This window comes from Neofelis nebulosa, chromosome 10 (genome assembly GCF_028018385.1).
Source record: "Neofelis nebulosa isolate mNeoNeb1 chromosome 10, mNeoNeb1.pri, whole genome shotgun sequence".
Taxonomy (NCBI): domain Eukaryota; kingdom Metazoa; phylum Chordata; class Mammalia; order Carnivora; family Felidae; genus Neofelis; species Neofelis nebulosa.
In genome coordinates this window covers 56,217,409-56,234,032 of record NC_080791.1, presented here as the reverse complement: position 1 = coordinate 56,234,032, position 16,624 = coordinate 56,217,409, and the positions used below count along the sequence as shown (strand labels likewise).

The following is a 16,624-nucleotide window of genomic DNA, read 5'->3' as shown; positions in this document are numbered from 1 at the left end:
ACAGTTTATTCCTGTTCTTTCTGAACCCTTCCACTCCCCCTCCAACTCCTTCTCCCCAGCAAGCCTATCATCTGTAACCTTCCTAACCCCGAGAGCGGCATAAGGAACGCAAACCTCTGCTCTGCATTAGGTGTTAGGGACGTCATTAATGCTTACTGGAAAAGCACACCCCCGAGAGCCAGGTTTTGGCTTTGGCAGGTAAAACGTCTTTTAGATCTTGGAATGCTGGAAACCTTAAACCTTTTGGTTTTTTAGCTAAAGTGATTGGCAACAGAAAGTGACATCTGAGGTTCGTGGCCAGCAATAGCCATAATTAACCACATGAGCTCACATTTTCCCACTGGAGGTTCAGTGGTCTTGGGGTGATGAAAGTGACTTCCCTACCAGGAGGTGGTTTTCCTTTTGAGGGTATTGGAATACCCTTGGGCCCTGTAATGCCTTACCCGTGGTCCTTTTAAAATGATTTTTAATATAAAGCTTCAATATTGGAAATCCAACACCGTGGCGTTTAACAGTGAGGCTATGACGGAGCACTGTGGCCTGGAATGGAAACAACCTAGGGTTTTTAATAGGTGGAGCGGGGAGTCTTGTGGTGGAAACAATGGTGAGTGTGAATAACCAGAATCAAAGCTGATTTCCAATTTTAGCGAGTTTTCGGCTTTTGCTGTTTCTTTTTGGATTTTGATTTGCATGTGTAGGCTTCTCATAGAGATGCCTTTTTATCTTTAAATTTAAGCAAAATTGTTTTGATCATTGAAAAGAGGTGCTGTTAGAAGACTAGTTTTTGTTCTTTTAATAGATCCGTGGATGTGGTCTCAAAATTTACAAATGCAATTCCTTAGTATTATTAGCCTTTCAGTAATATGGAAAAATGTAGATGCTTGTGTGTTTAGCGTTGGATAGGTTTTTTTTAAGCATTCATGGTTTGCATTTGACCTGTTTGGAAGGCTGGTTAAGAGGCCTGCTGCTGCTTTCTAGAAGTTTGCAAATTCTTTTCTGTCTGGCCTCATAGGAAGAGAAAAGCTTAGTGTAAAGCACATATAAAAAAGTCCAAACTTAGTGTAGTATTATACTTCATTACTGTAAGTTGTCTGCTTCCTCTTCTCTCACTTCAGAAGAAAGTTCTTAAAGACCAGGTCCTTTTACTGATAGAAATATTTTAAATTTGATAGGCCCTACCCTTTACAGAAAGCGGAGGCACAGGATTCAGTGACTTCTCATAGACTTCAGTATCCTAGCTGTGACTCCAGGGATAGGTATTTTAAGGGCAGGGGGGGTATATACAGTTCACCCTCTTATTTTATCACTCATGGATTTTATCTGTAGGACTCTGATCAAGTCACTTATACAGTCTGAATTACATTTTTTTCTCATCTCTAAATTGCTGGCATCAGATTCAGTGATTTGAGATTCCTCCTAGCTCTAACATTATATGATGATTAAATTATAATGTGGTGAATTTACAATGTAGTCTAATGTAATTTTAGTCTCTAAGGTACTGTGGTATCCAGATTTCAACACAAGTGTTATAGGACTCAAGGTACTTGCATGGGATTGGGGCAAGAGGACATGGTCTCTAAGAACAGTTAGGATTCTAGTCAGTTAGGGCATGACTGAGTAGTCAGTTGAAATGAATGCTGGTTTATTTTCTTCAGCAGTTTGATTTGAGAGAACATCAAATTTTAGTTGAGAAGCCCATTCTCAGTCAAACACTTGACAAGTCACAGAGAACTCGGTGTCCTTTGCCCTTGTAAGAGAAGTGTGAAGAAACTAAGGTGATACAAGTGTGTCATATGTTTGGTACATTCTAGTGCCCAAGTTAAATTGTTATGTGTTCCACAGTAAACTTCTGAGACAGTATGGTGGAGTGCTTAAAGACAGAGGCACTGGTATCAGGCCAGCCCGTATGGTGTTACTGTGTTACTTCAGATGGGTTCCATAACTTCTTTGACCCTTAGGTTCTTCATCTGTGAAACGAACGAAATAGCATATAAAAAGGTACCCAGTTTCGTAATTGCTGATGAATTAATGACTATCATAAATAAAAGTACTATAGTCAGTTCCTTGCAGAAGAAAGTATACAGTGAATGTTACCTGTTTTTGTAGTATACTCAAAGAGAAACCAAGAATCCGCTGTGGTAGTCAGTGGTGGAGAATGAAATGATGAATAGATGACTATAGTGGCATTCCTACAACAAGAAGGTAGTACTTGGATAACTAAATATAAAAAGAACGTGAAAAAATACCACTAGTAGTTGAAGTTAAAGATACCTTTAGAAATCAAGCCAAGGTCATCTCAATTATTTCAGCCTTTTCTCTAGCTAGAGATATTCTAGATTATGTGTTAAGCCTTTTAGAGGTGTGTGTGTGTGTGTGTGTGTGTGTGTGAACTTTTAAAAGTATTTTGGGAAGACTATATATCAAACAGTTACTTTTTTGTTCCTTCTGAGGCAAACTTGAAACGTTTTCCTTTATTACTCTCTTCTGAGTACCTGGTGATTATTATCCTTGGTAGGTAGTAGCAGAAGTCTAGATGGTGAGTTAAAAATGTTGGGGCACCTGGGTGGCTCAGTCGGTTGAGTGTCCGACTTTGGCGCAGGCCATGATCTCATCATTTGTGAGTTCGAGTCTCAGGTTGGGCTCTGTACTGACAGCTCAGAGCCTGGAGCCTGCTTCAGATTCTGTGTCTCCTTCTCTGCTCCTTCCTCGCTCGTGCGCTGTCTCTCTCTGTCTCTCAAAAATAAAGAAATGTTAAAAAAATGTAAATTATTTGTGACTTCTTTTTTTTTTTTAAGTTTATTTTCTTTTTTTTTTAAGAATTTTTTTTTTTTCAACGCTTTTTTATTTATTTTTGGGACAGAGAGAGACAGAGCATGAACGGGGGAGGGTCAGAGAGAGAGGGAGACACAGAATCAGAAACAGGCTCCAGGCTCCGAGCCATCAGCCCAGAGCCTGACGCGGGGCTCGAACTCACGGGCCGCGAGATCGTGACCTGGCTGAAGTCGGACGCTTAACCGACTGCGCCACCCAGGCGCCCCTAAGTTTATTTTCTTTTGAGAGAGAGAGCATGCGCATACGGGGGGAGGAGGGGGCGGCGGGGGAAGGCAGAGAGAGAATCCCAAGCAGGCTCTGCACCGTTAGTGCAGAGCCCTATTCAGGGCTCAAACTCACAAACCATGAGATCATGCCCTGAGTCGAAAACAAGAATCAGACACTTAACTGACTGGACCCCCCAGGCGCCCCTATCTGTGACTTCTTAAAAGATAGATGCTTATGTTTGACCGTTGGGTACATACATTTTTGCCCCAATAGTTGCTTCTACCTAAATTGAATCAATAATATATAAACTGTGGTTTTTGGACTTTTACTTTCCTTTTTAAAATATTTTTCCTCACTATCCTGTTTCAAACCTCACAGTCTTATTTATGCAACACTGTCTCGTAGATAGTGAGAAAATACCCCGTAAGGATGCATTGTGCCATTTCACTTCACCTTAGACTTAATAATTTGTACAATAGTACAACAGTAGAACTATATTGCTTATAAAGTTGTTAATGAATAAAATGTATAATGCTCATGTAGTGTACTATGATTGAACCTCTGAAACTAATTTTCACATAACAGACCAGTTATTATTTCTGTCTTTAAAAATGCCAGGAAAGTAATGGATATTAGAATGTATTAAGAACTCTTAAGATAAACATGAAATGTCAATCTCATCACATTAATTATTGGGCGGTAGTTTTAAATACAGTAAGTGAAATTTCAAGTCTTGTTAATATGTTTAGATTTATTTAAAAATCCTATAATTTAGATGTGATTAATATTTACCAGTTATTTCTTATAAAATCTCTTGAAATTGATTATGATCTATTATATACATTTATAAGGTAGATAGTTATTTTCTTTTCCTCTGCTTTTGAATTTACAGCAAAAGATGATGGAAGCATTGCTGTTGCCCTTGGTTACACTGCACATTTGGTCTCCATGATTTCCTTTTTCCTACAAGTGCCCCTGAGATATCCTATAATTCATAAGGGATCTAGATCAACAATCAAAGATAATATCAACGACAAACTGACTGAAAAGGAGAGAGAGTAAGTATCTGTTTTTATATACTTTTAATATAAGCCAGTTTGAAACATGGAATATATTAAAAATATAAAATGTGACCTAGATTGTGATTTTTTATATATCCTTTGTGAAGTGCTTCATTTTAAAAAATATATATATTTTTTATGTTTTATTTTTTTATATTTGAGAGAGAGACAGACGGAGCACAAGCAGGGGAGGGGCAGAGAGATGGAGAAAGAATCTGAAGTAGGCTCTAGGCTCCGAGCTGTCAGCACAGAGCCTGCTGCAGGGCTTGAACTCGTGAGCAGTGAGATCGTGACCTGAGCCAAAGTCAGACGCTTAACCAACTTGAGCCACCCAGGCGCCCCAGTGCTTCATTTCTTTTAAATAGAATGTGGTTATTCATTTAGATTATAATAAATCCTACACTTCTTAAAATTGCTAATGATAGCAAGATTGACTCATTTAATTTGCTTTTGTGAGAACAAGTGTTATATACTCTGCATATTCTCATGTAGAACCTAGTGCTTGCTAGTCAACAAGTGAAATGATTAAAGATTTGTCAGACAAGCAAGAAAAGCATAAAAGACTCAACAGCAGGTTGTACATGTCTGAAAAGTAGATTAGTGAACTGGAAGATAGGTCAGTAGAAAATATCCTGACCAAAGCACAAATAAAAAAAAAAGATGGATTATATAGACAAGTGCTAGACTGACATAGGACCCAATAAAAAGATACATATAATACATATACATACAATACATATAATACATATAATTGGGGTCACAGAGGGGGAAAAGAAAGCATAGAGGGTAATAAATGTAATATTTAAGAGTTAATGACAGAATTTCTCAAATTTGACGAAATGTATCAAGCTACAAATTCTAGAAGCATTAACTGCAACTCATAAGTACAAAGCAAACAGACTTAAGGAAATTATATTAAAACAACTGAAAACCAAAGACAAAGTGAAAATACTGAAAGTAGTAAAAAAAAAAAAAAAAAGACAAATTAGCATCAAAAGAGCAACAATAAGACTGAAAGGTAATTTCTCAGTAGAATCTTTAGGAACCATAAAAGGGATACAAGGACATTTTAAAAGTACTATAAAACAGGAGCGCTTGGGTGGCTCAGTTGGTTAAGCATCTGGCCTCAGCTCAGATGCTTGAGGGTTCAAGCCCTGCTTTGGGCTCTGTGCTGATACCTCAGAGCCTGGAGCCTGCTTCAAATTCTGTATCTCCCTCTCTCTGTCCTTCCCCTGCTGATGCTTTGTCTCTCTCTCTCACTCTCAAAAATAAATAAACATTAAAAAAAATTTTTTTTTTAATTTTTAAGTACTATAAAACAATACTGCCAGCTTAGAATTCTATACTAGGTGAATATTTCCTTCAAAAATGAAGGCAAAATAAAAGATGTTTCAGACCATCAAAATTGAGAAAATGCATCCCAGCAGACTGTGGTAAGGGAAATGCAGGTGCTAAAGTCAGAATAAAAGTAAACATAGCACAGAAACATGGAAATATGGAAAAGAACAAAGACAACAGAAGTGTAAGTGTGAGTACATCTAAATTAATTTTGACTACAAAACAAATAGTAGTTGTTATGCCCAGAATTCGTGATCCCCAAAGACCACTAGGGAGCCGAGTCCGATGCAAAAGCAAAAGAGCCTTTATTCGAGCTAGCTCGAGCTCAATCCCCTACCTGCACCGACACAGTTGTGAGATACCGGGGAGAGAGAGCGAGTTTCAAAAGGACAAAGGTTTTATTGGGGCCTAGGGGCAGTTGGTGAGGTAATGGCTGTGGCCTCAGCCGATTGGCTGGGGAAGGGTCCGAGTCCTGTTAGGCAGGTGAGGTGGGGGGGGGGGTTACTCAAGGGGAGGAGGTGTGGTCAAGGTGAAGGACACAGAACAAGATGGAGTCAGCCGTCGTAGGCCCGCCCTTTCAGTAGTGTCATAAAATATGAAATATATACATATAAAATATATGTGAAATTATGCATGTTGGAAAGTAGAAATGGAGTTAAAGTTTTCTAAGATTTTAAAGGAGGGTAAAGATCCTACTTTATAGAGGACTAATCAAGGATCATGTCATAATCTCATAACCACTAAAAGAATTGTTATGTGTAGGCAAAAAATTAATAGAGAATACAAATAGAAAATGTTTTAAATACAGTACTTGATTAATCCAAAAAAGGGAAGAAAAGAAAAGAAAATGAACATTGAACAAGTGGAACAAACAGAAGACAAATAGTAAATTTGTTCTTATGAACCCAGACTTAAATTCTGCAGTTGCAGTAAATTTTAAATGTTATTAATGTACTACTTAAAAATAAAGATTGTCAGGCCGATTGAAAAAACTACACTTACCCTGCTTGCAAGAGATACCTCAAATATAAGGACACAGAAATAATGAAGATAGAAGAGTGAATAATGATATATTATACAAATACTATCCATATGAGAGCTAACTACACTAATATCAGACAAAATGAAGTTTAAGGCAATTTAAATAAGTGAGATATTTTATTTTAATGCTGTCAGTTATACACAGACAGACAGACAGACAGACACATACACACACACACACACACATCCATCCCTAGAAGCATGACTTCAAACATATAGACAGAAATTCGCAGAATTTCAAGGAAATCCACAATTATAACAGAGGACTTTATATTTCTTTTTATTAATTATTATAGGAAGCAGATAAAATAGTCAGAATCTAAAAGACTTGAAGAGTGCAATAAACTAGACCTTAGTTATGGCTGAAGAATACTGTACCAACAGCTGTAGGATACCTTCTTTTTTAGATATACATGAAACATTTACCAAAATTGATTATGCTGGGCCTCAACAAATTTTGAGAGATTTAAATAATTTACAGTATATTTACTGACCACAGTGGAATTTACTAGAAATCAATAATAAAATCCCTAAATGTGTGGGTGTTATACTTCTGGGCGCCTGGATGGCTCAGTCGGTTGAACATCCAACTTTGGCTCAGGTCATGATCTCGCGGTTCGTGAGTTCGATGCCTGCAGTGGGCTCTGTGCTGACAGCTCAGAGCCTGAAGCCTGCTTTGGTTTCTGTGTCTTCCTCTCTCTGCCCCTCCCCCACTTGTGCGCACTGCAACATGCTCTCTCTCTCTCTCTCTCTCTCTCTCTCTCTCTCTCTCTCTCTCCCTCAAAAATAAACATTAAAAAAAATGTTTTATTTAAAAAAAATTTTTTTTCAACGTTTTTTATTTATTTTTGGGACAGAGAGAGACAGAGCATGAACGGGGGAGGGGTAGAGAGAGAGGGAGACACAGAATCGGAAACAGGCTCCAGGCTCTGAGCCATCAGCCCAGAGCCTGACGCGGGGCTCGAACTCAGGGACCGCGAGATCGTGACCTGGCTGAAGTCGGACGCTTAACCGACTGCGCCACCCAGGCGCCCCAAAAAAAATGTTTTAAAAAAAACAGTGTAAAACCTATAGGTCAAACAAGAAACTATAAAAGAAGTTTGAAATTATTTTTGAACTGAATGATAATAGAATGTAGCATATGAAAGCTTGTAAGGTGCAACTAAATCTGTGCCCAGAGGGAAATTCATTTCCTTAAATGCGTGTAGTAGAAAAAAAAGAAAGATTTACAAATCAGTCATCTAAGTCTTCTAAGTCTCATGAAACCACTAGAGAAGGAAGAGTTCATTAAGATCTAAGAAAGTTGAAGGAAGGAAAGAATAAAAGTAAGAGCAGAAATTAAATGGACAACTGAACAATGGAGGAGAAAAATACAGGCGAAAGTTTTAGCCCTGAGAACTTTTGAGAAACAACTGAGAAACGCATAAGCCCTTAGAACTAATTCAGAAAGAGGAGATGGCAAAGCAACTAGTCTAAGGAAAAAAAGATGTCACTATAGATATACAGACATTAAAAGATAAGATGATCTTATGAACAACTTTTTGCTTATCAATTTGAAATTCAAATGCAATCAGCTACATTTCTAGAAAAAACACAACTTTCCAAAACTGATATATGAATGATTGGAGTTGAGAAGACAACTGCACTTGGCTAAAGGGAAGTGGATAATAGATGATTCTAGGTAACTTATTCTAACACTGGCTGTGCATTATTGTCATCTGGGGAGCCTTTAAAAATGAGCTCCTGACCTCTACATTTCTGACTTCTTCCCCAGAAATTCTGATTTAGTTAATAGGGCCCAAATATGAGGTATTTTTTTTAAGCTCCTGAAGTGATTTTAATGTGCATTCAGGCTTGAGAACAACTGTTCTAGTTTGAGAGACTTTTGTGTTCATAGACATGAAGAAATGAAATACCCTCCACTGTATTTAGGAAACTGCAAGAGGAAAGGCAGAAAATGTAGGCACCAAATGGAAGAATTTAATATTACATCTGGTAAAACAATGACCCTCAGTTTCTAAGTAGAGGGCAGGGAACACTGTATAGTTTAAATCAGTGCCTTTTATTTTTAAAAAATTTTTAAATTTTTTTTATATTTACAGTGAGAGAGAGAGAGAGAGAAAGTACAAGTGTGGGAGAGGGGCAGAGGGAGAGAATCTTAAGCAGGCTTCACACACAGCACAGAGCCCGATGCGGGGTTTGATCCCACAAGCCTGGGATCATGACCTGAGCAGAAATCAAGAGTCAAACATTCAAGTAATGGAGCCGCCCAGGCCCTTTACTTTTATTTTTTAATTATTTTTATTGAAGTATAACTAACATTACAGTGTTGTGTAAGTTTCACAATATACAATATACAATATAATGTACAATTGTACAATGTACAATATAATGATTCAGCAATTCTATACATTTCTCAGTGCTCAAGGTAAGTATACTCTTAACCCCCTTCATCTATTTAGCCCGTCCTCCACCTCCCCTCTAGCAACAACCACCAGTTTGTTCTCTGTATTTAAGAGTCTGTGTTTTGCTTGTCTCTTTTTTTCTTTGTTAATTTGTTTCTTAAATTCCGCATATGAGTGAAATCATATAGTATTTGTCTTTCTCTGACTGACTTATTTCACTTAGCACTGTATTCTATAGGCCCATCCATGTTGTTGCAAATGGCAAGATTTTATTTTATTTTTTTGTAGCTGAGTAATATTCCATTGTACATATATATACCACATGTTCTTTATCCCTTCATCTACCAGTGGACACTTGGGTTGCTTCCATAACTTGGCTGTTGTAAATAATGCTGCAGTAAACACAGGTGTGCATATATCTTTCAAATTAATGTTTTTGGTTTCTTTGGGTAAACATCCAGTGGTGGAATTACTGGATCATATGATATTTCGATTTTTAATTGTTTTGAGGAACCTCCGTACTGTTTTCCATAGTGGCTGTACCAATTTGCATTCCCACCAACAGTGCATGAGGGTTCCTCTTGCTCCATATCCCCACTAACACTTATTTCTTATGTTTTTGATTTTACCCATTCTGACAGGTGTAAGGTGATACCTCGTTGTGGTTTTAGTTTGCATTTCTCTGATTATTAGTGATGTGGAGCATCTTTTCATGTGTCTCTTGGCCATCTGTGTGTCTTCTTTGGAAGAATGTCTGTTCAGATCTTCTGCCCATTTTTAACTGGATTATTTCTGGTTTTTGCTGTTGAGTTGTAGAAGTTCTTTACTTATTTTAGATAGTAAACCCTTACCAGATATGTTATTTGCAAATATCTTCTCCCATTCTGTAGAATGCCTTTTTGTTTTGTTGACGGTTTACTTCCAGGTTTTGTTGATAGTTTACTTTTTATTTTGGTCTAGTCCCAGTAGTTTAAGTTTGCTTTTGTTTCCCTTGCTTGGGAGACATATCTCAAAAAAATGTTCCTGTGGCTGATACCAAAGAAATTGATTGATTACGGCTAATATCCTATAACAGTTTAGTTTGAATTGATACCAGCTTAACTTTAATAGCATGCAAAAACTCTGCTCCTCTATACCTCTGTCCTCCCACCTTTATGTTGTTATTGGCACAAATTACATCTTTCTACATTGTGTGTCCATAATACTGTCTTTTTTATTTACCTATGCAGTTATCTTTACTAGTGTTCTTTATTTCTTTGTACAGCTTTGCGTTTGTCTGATGTCTTTTCTTTTCAACACGAAGGCCTTAGCCTTTGCTTCTTGCTTGCAGTGAGCCTAATGATCAGCCAGAGCTAAAAGCCTGGAGTCTTCTCAGGTCTTTTCTGAGTGTGCATCCTATTCTGGGCATGTACATATCTTCTGTCTTCCCCAGTATATATGGGCTCTTTTGAAAACACTGATTTCTTGCAGAAACTCTCACCAGCTTTACCTCCCAGGCTTAGACAGTCTGTTGCGTGTCTCAGCCCTAATCTTTTGCACAAGGAGGCTGTGGGATTTGTTGGCCTGACATCTTGAACAATGTCCCCTGCCTTTCACCTCTGAGTGAGCAGTTTTGACTAGGCAAAACCAAGGCAAGTGCCTTACATTAGCTCTTCAAGTAGCCCCCAGACAAGATAGGACAGACAAACATAAATTATTTTAGAATAAAATCTGGTTGGCTCCCTCATGCACTGGGGATCAAGGTCCCACACTAGCAGGCTGCTGTTTTCACCACTGCTCAGTTGGGGAGGGAGTTAGGAACAGTATAAGTAGAAATTCCGTGAAGCTTTTCTCTTGATTTTGATTTTCCTTTTCCTTGATTCGTCGTTCAGCCTGTTGTTTTACACTCTTGACTTTTTCCAGAGTTTTAGTAAAGTTGATTCTAACAGTTTTTGCTTTAAAAAAAAAAAAATTTCTCTGGAGGGACAAGACCTTAGATCTATCTCCTCCTCCATTTTTATGACATCATTCCATTTGTTTAATGGTGAAACACATTACTAATAAGCAATAAAGAGACCCATGATTTTAATTAAGCATGAACATGTAAGATCACCTTGTAGTTTTGAGAATGATCACCCCTCCCAACCTTCCCTAGGTTCCATATGAAACAAATTAAGTATCTCTAGGTTTTTACCAAATTTGTATATGGTGATCCGACTGAAAATATTGGTTATGTAGAAAAAGCACTTGGGGAGCTTGAAGGAAGGGTGTCCTTCTAAATAATACACTTTCTCCAGATCAGCTGCACACTTTAATTTGTGAAGAAGCAGCTTAACATGTGGGCAACTCCATGTAGTATGCCCCAGTGTGAGAAGTAGCAATGATTTGTTTATCCTAATTTATTTTCCTAAGTAATTTGGGAAGGTGAGCTAGATTTAGGTGATTGTGTTCCCCGTTTCTTTGGAAGCCACAAGAACCACAGGAATTGCATTGTGTTTTACCTCTGTCTTCCCCCTTTACAGAAACATATATTGTATTTTACTGATTCTAATATAAATATTTTTGACATTTTGATATTGCTAAAAATGAGGTATATCTTACAATCAATGGCATGCCATATTATGATTGAGAACATTTACCTTTTTGTCTCAGATTTTATAAACTATCAAATATTTTAGGTGACTTTAATGAATTTTAGTAAAACTTCATATCCTTTTTGGAACAACACAGATATACAAATAAACATAATAAATAAAAGTAAATTAACTGATTGTGCTTGTTAATTGGATCAACTTCTCAGTTATTCCTAGCCTGGATCACTGAAGAGCAGATTGGCCTGGGTTTCTTTTCTCCTGAGTGTGTCAGTGTTGATGTAAACCTTCCCAGGTTATTAGGTGGAATCAGGGCTTCGGGGGAGATGGAAAATAGGAACTGAATGGCTCATCGGATATATTACACTTGTAATCGGCCTAGGGAATCCTCAGCCTCTTTGCCCTGATTACCTGCCTTATCTGTTTATTGGCAGGTGAGATAGTGGAGTTCAGAGTCCTATTTAGCCAGTTTTGCTGGGCGGGTGGGGGGAAACTAGTTCTTTCCTTTGTCTGGTCTGTTCGAAACACAGGTTTGGACTGATGCCTTGCCTAAGCTATTATTGTGCACCTGCATGCACACTATAAAGGGAAACTCTGAAATCTTTGCTGCATTCATTTTGAGACTCAGACCACAAACACGAAGGAATGTAACCAGAGTCCAGCCACAGTGTTCTTTTACCCTTTATTTCTTCTTTCACTGAAGACTGAAAAGTAGGTTTTAAAGTGGTTTTTGAAATGAAATGTGTTAGTCATTGTTATTTTGCTACTCAGTTGTCTGCTAGATGATACATTCCAAATGGATTCCTTAAACAATCATTTGAGATAGGACATAGCTGGTCAGAGCATATGGCTTTTTCAAGCCCTCAAAAAATGTCTTCGGGTTTTTGTTTTATTCTCAGAAGGGGTGATAATAATTGGCAGGCACTTTTGAAACTTCCTGACGTGTCCACGACAAGGCTTTTATGAATCTCTAAAAGATAGATTAACTATTTTTCTGTAATGGAATTATTGGAACCTTAGAGACATGTTAATGCTGCTTTTCCCATTTCCTTGATTATTTTGTTCTATGTTTATCCCTATGGAAGATCTTGGCTGAAACTCTAGGCATTGTGTTTTTTACCTGGCTGATTCTGATTTCTTTTAGAGACAGAAATTTTAGAGTGTAAAGAAATTGTGATGTGTCCAAAAACAGGTAATATTGGGCCCAGATCCTAGTCATTGCATGTGGGTGCACCTGATGCTCATGAGAGAAGGAATGGTCTGTTTTAATGATCTAACACCTTTTCTGTGACCGAATGCATAGGGCAGTCATATATGTAAAGGAGCTGGCCAGACAGGTTCCAATCCTGTGACTAGAGTCTTTTATTTTTCTTACAGACACCTTGGCATGTCTAGATGTTTATAGAGCTCCCCCGTCATCGTAACTAGATTGCATTTTGCCAGGAAGGAAGAGACAAAGGAATTTGCAGAGTGGCCGTGAACTGAGTGATTTCCTATCTCTATATTCTTTCAGCCTGCTTTTTGGCTCGACAACACTGACTTGCTGAATAAATGAATGGGAATTTTTCTAATGGTGTCCTTGAAGCAATTAGGATACCTTGAACATTGCTTGCAAAGAAGCAAATTCTCTATAGAAATAGTGACAGGCACCTGTGCTTTCATTGCTATAAAGCTTACATTGAAAACATAAATGTTTTCTGACCGCTGTACTTCTGACTCTTCATTTCTATTATTACCTGCTTCAGGCATACTTAACCACCTGCTGACACATCTTGTGTTAAGAATTATAGACTCTTTCCTATAAAAATCCTCAGCTTCTGTTTGTTAATCAAGCTGTTTTAATGCAGAGAGTTCAGAAATGGTTGCTGTTTTCACTAAATTAGCATCTGTTTGCTTTCATAGCATCCAATTAAATCGGATGGCCTCCTTCCAGAAGGGGAGATTTTCACAACATGCTTAGGCTTCAGTGCTATGGCTTTAATTTTCAACTCTTCTACTGTTTGTCCTATAAATTAGAACATTCTTTATAACCTTTCATCTTCATTTTATTATAGGTTGTTGCTCAGATGCTGGCATTTAGAGCACTCAGTACCCTAGACCTCAGACCTTTAAATTTCAACAGTGAGTGTGATGACTGGAGGCAGTGGGTGGACCAAATACTTTGGCATTTTTAAAAAATTTTTCCTTGCTGTGTAACTTAAAAGTATAATCAAACAAATAATTTTCAGGGCGACTAATATTACTGAAATGAATGAAATTATTTTTCCAGATTTTCCACTTGATTACAGGCATGTGACCAAGGATGAAAAATCTGTGTTCGTGTGAAAACTTGCCCAAATGTCTGTAGTCCAGCTCCAATATAACTACCTAAGGGAACGCTATGGAACAGAAATGAAGATGGGAAAAAAACGTGTATGTCCACGCAGAATTATAGATTTGTTGCACCTCAGAACCAGACAGACCAGAGTATTACTAGAGCATACAATTTAACCCTCCACTTCACAAATGGAGCAACAGGTTGAGAGATGACAAGTGGTCATATGACAAGTTGCCTAAGCATTCGCTTTGATATGGCCCACTGAGGACAGCAAGCCCAGAAGATGGTACAGTGACTGTAAGCGTAGTGCTTCTAAGCAGACATTTAGGAGATGGAAGAAGTGTGTCTATCAAAAAGGGATCGTACGTGAGACTGAAATAATCCTTCTCCTGATTTAAGGAAATCTCTCTGGTGAAAATGCCATGATGTGAATTCCTGTATGTTAAGTAGAGTCACTGTGTTAAGTTCTCATTGAAAATGTTAATTACTGGGGCGCCTGGGTGGCGCAGTCAGTTGAGCCTCCGACTTCAGCTCAGGTCGTGATCTTGCAGTTCACAAGTTTGAGCCCCACGTCGGGCTCTGTGCTGACAGCTCAGAGCCTGGAACCTGCTTTGAATTCTGTGCCTCCCTCTCTCTCTGCCCCTGCCCCACTTGTGCTCTGTCTCTCTCTCTCTCTCTCTCTTTCTCTCAAAAATAAGTAAACATTAAAAAAAAAGTTACTGAAGTCCATTTGTCAGTTGGTTCGCTTGACATTTGTTTTTCTCTAAAAGATACAATGCAAAATGCCTCTCCTTCCTTCTCTCTGCCTCGATTTAAATTTGGTGACGTTTGTTTCAGTTTTTGTTTCTAATGATTAATCATTTATTCTAATGATTTTATTTCTAATGACTTATTTCTAATGATACAAAGGACTAATTGGAGTTACATGAGCTTCACCTGTTACAGCTGAGCAACTGTGGAAATGTCCTCTCTGCGTCTTGGTTTGCTTGGTGTAATACCTGTGCCGCTCGGTTATTATGAGGGTTAGATGAAGCACAATGCTTGGCACATAGAAGATGCTCAATAAAATCTTGCAACTACTATTTTGTATACATTGAGCCTTGCGACGGGAATTCCAGGCAGCCACGCAATTTTTTTTACTAAATGTAGATGCTGAAAGGAAAGGTAGGCCTGAGAAAAGGTTAAGGAAAATTAAAAATGCAACCCAGTAGCACAGTACTAGATTTTCTTTTATAATAACGCCACAAGGTACATCATCTTTCAGTCAACGGTGTCAATACAGAGGACTAACGAGGCGTCCCAGAGTGCAAGGGAAAAAACTTGAAGGTCTGAAGGCTTGTCTCTTTTAGTTCTATGTAGGCAGGTTAGTGCCTAATATCTATGAGTCGAGCAAGTGTCTTTATCTTAGAAGCTATCAGTTTAGTGAGTGCTGAAGCCCTTATTCTTAAAAGGGAAATACAGCATGTTCCAACAAATTAGTTTCCAGCCTGGCCTGCTGCTTTCTTGTTTGGTCTTATCCCACCTCCCTCGTAATTCATAACCTATGCTTCAGTCAAACTGTCGGTTTCCAAATGTATGACATTATTTTTCACCTTGATAGTCTTTGCCTTTGCTGTTCTGCTTATCTGGAATGTCTGGAATTGTACATAAAACCTTTCTCTTATTATCTAAAACTTTCTTTGTATACCCTTTCTTGATTCCCCACAGTTGGGTGTGCTCTCATAGCCTTCCTTAATCCCCTGGGCAGTTCTCTCTCAGTAGTATCTCAGAAGTGAAGTAAATTTATGTATACTCTTCTCATTTAACAAGAGCCCAGTAATAAAAGTCGTGTGCCAGAATCGTCCTGGTCTTACCTGAAATATTTTCAGTGTAGAAAGTGCATCTTACTTGGCATCAAACTTACTCCACTGCCTTGCAGAGAGCCTTGTATTGTGTAGACACTCCATAAATATTTCTTGAATTAGGAGAGCAAAAGGGATGTTCAGTTTTTGCAAACGCTTTTAGGTAATCTGACACTCCACACCATAGGCCTATAGTTTTAACTCTAGATGCTCTGGCCAGGACAATCATTATTTCATATGGTCCCTTAGGACCATGGCAAGCTATTAACTTCAGTGCCTGTTGTAACCCAAGGCACCGGCAGCAGTGCTGACGGGGTTGTGTTCAGGAGCGAGAGCGAAAAGCATGTTTTAAAATGAGGAATCCCCATGGAAATTTAAGCAGGAGCGATCAACAAAATAAAAATGCAGAAGGTGGTTGCTGGGTGAGACAGGAAATGAACACCTTGTGAAGATTAGGCATTCCGCCGAGAGAAGGGAAACGTGGGAAACGAGTCTAAAGTAATTGTGCAGCTATTTCATTGCTGACACTTGGAAGCACATTGTTGTGTGTGTTGTTTTTAATGAAGTGTGCTTTTATGGTGCTGATGTTATTATCTGGATGAGGAAGTCTTCTCTAGTATTATTGTCATCTCAGCTTTCTGCAACCAACTAAATTAAAATACAGTAATGTAACGGGACAGCGGGACAAAAAAGAAAACCAGATGACTCTGACAGGTGACCCCAACTTGAACTTAGTGCTTTTCTCGTTTGCAGTGTACTGAAATCAGAATAGAGGTTCAGTGTAATGCTTGGCGGAGTTGGTGGGGGTGGGTAGTATATTTCGTGTAATAGAGGACCATGTCATAGTGTCATGGGGTGAAGATTGTTACGTTATTAGAATATGAGAAATCAGTGTTTCTCAACAGAGCATCAGTGAGTCCTCCAGGTAGTTCATGGATTGGCTTTTTGGAGTCTATCAATATGTATCATATGACAGCATAGGTGCTTTAGGTTCTGGTGTGAATTAATCATT

The 16,624-nt window shown here is 38.3% G+C and overlaps 1 protein-coding gene across 3 annotated transcripts in view; it reads left to right on the top strand.

Annotated features, from left to right (window-relative positions):
• UVRAG (UV radiation resistance associated) overlaps positions 1-16,624 on the top strand; it is a 302,745-nt gene that overhangs the window by 173,160 nt on the left and 112,961 nt on the right. For all 3 annotated transcript variants that reach the window (XM_058690352.1, XM_058690351.1, XM_058690353.1), the window contains exon 12: positions 3,932-4,097. In XM_058690352.1, coding sequence (XP_058546335.1) covers positions 3,932-4,097 — 166 coding nt within the window. The remainder of the gene's footprint in view (positions 1-3,931; positions 4,098-16,624) is intronic.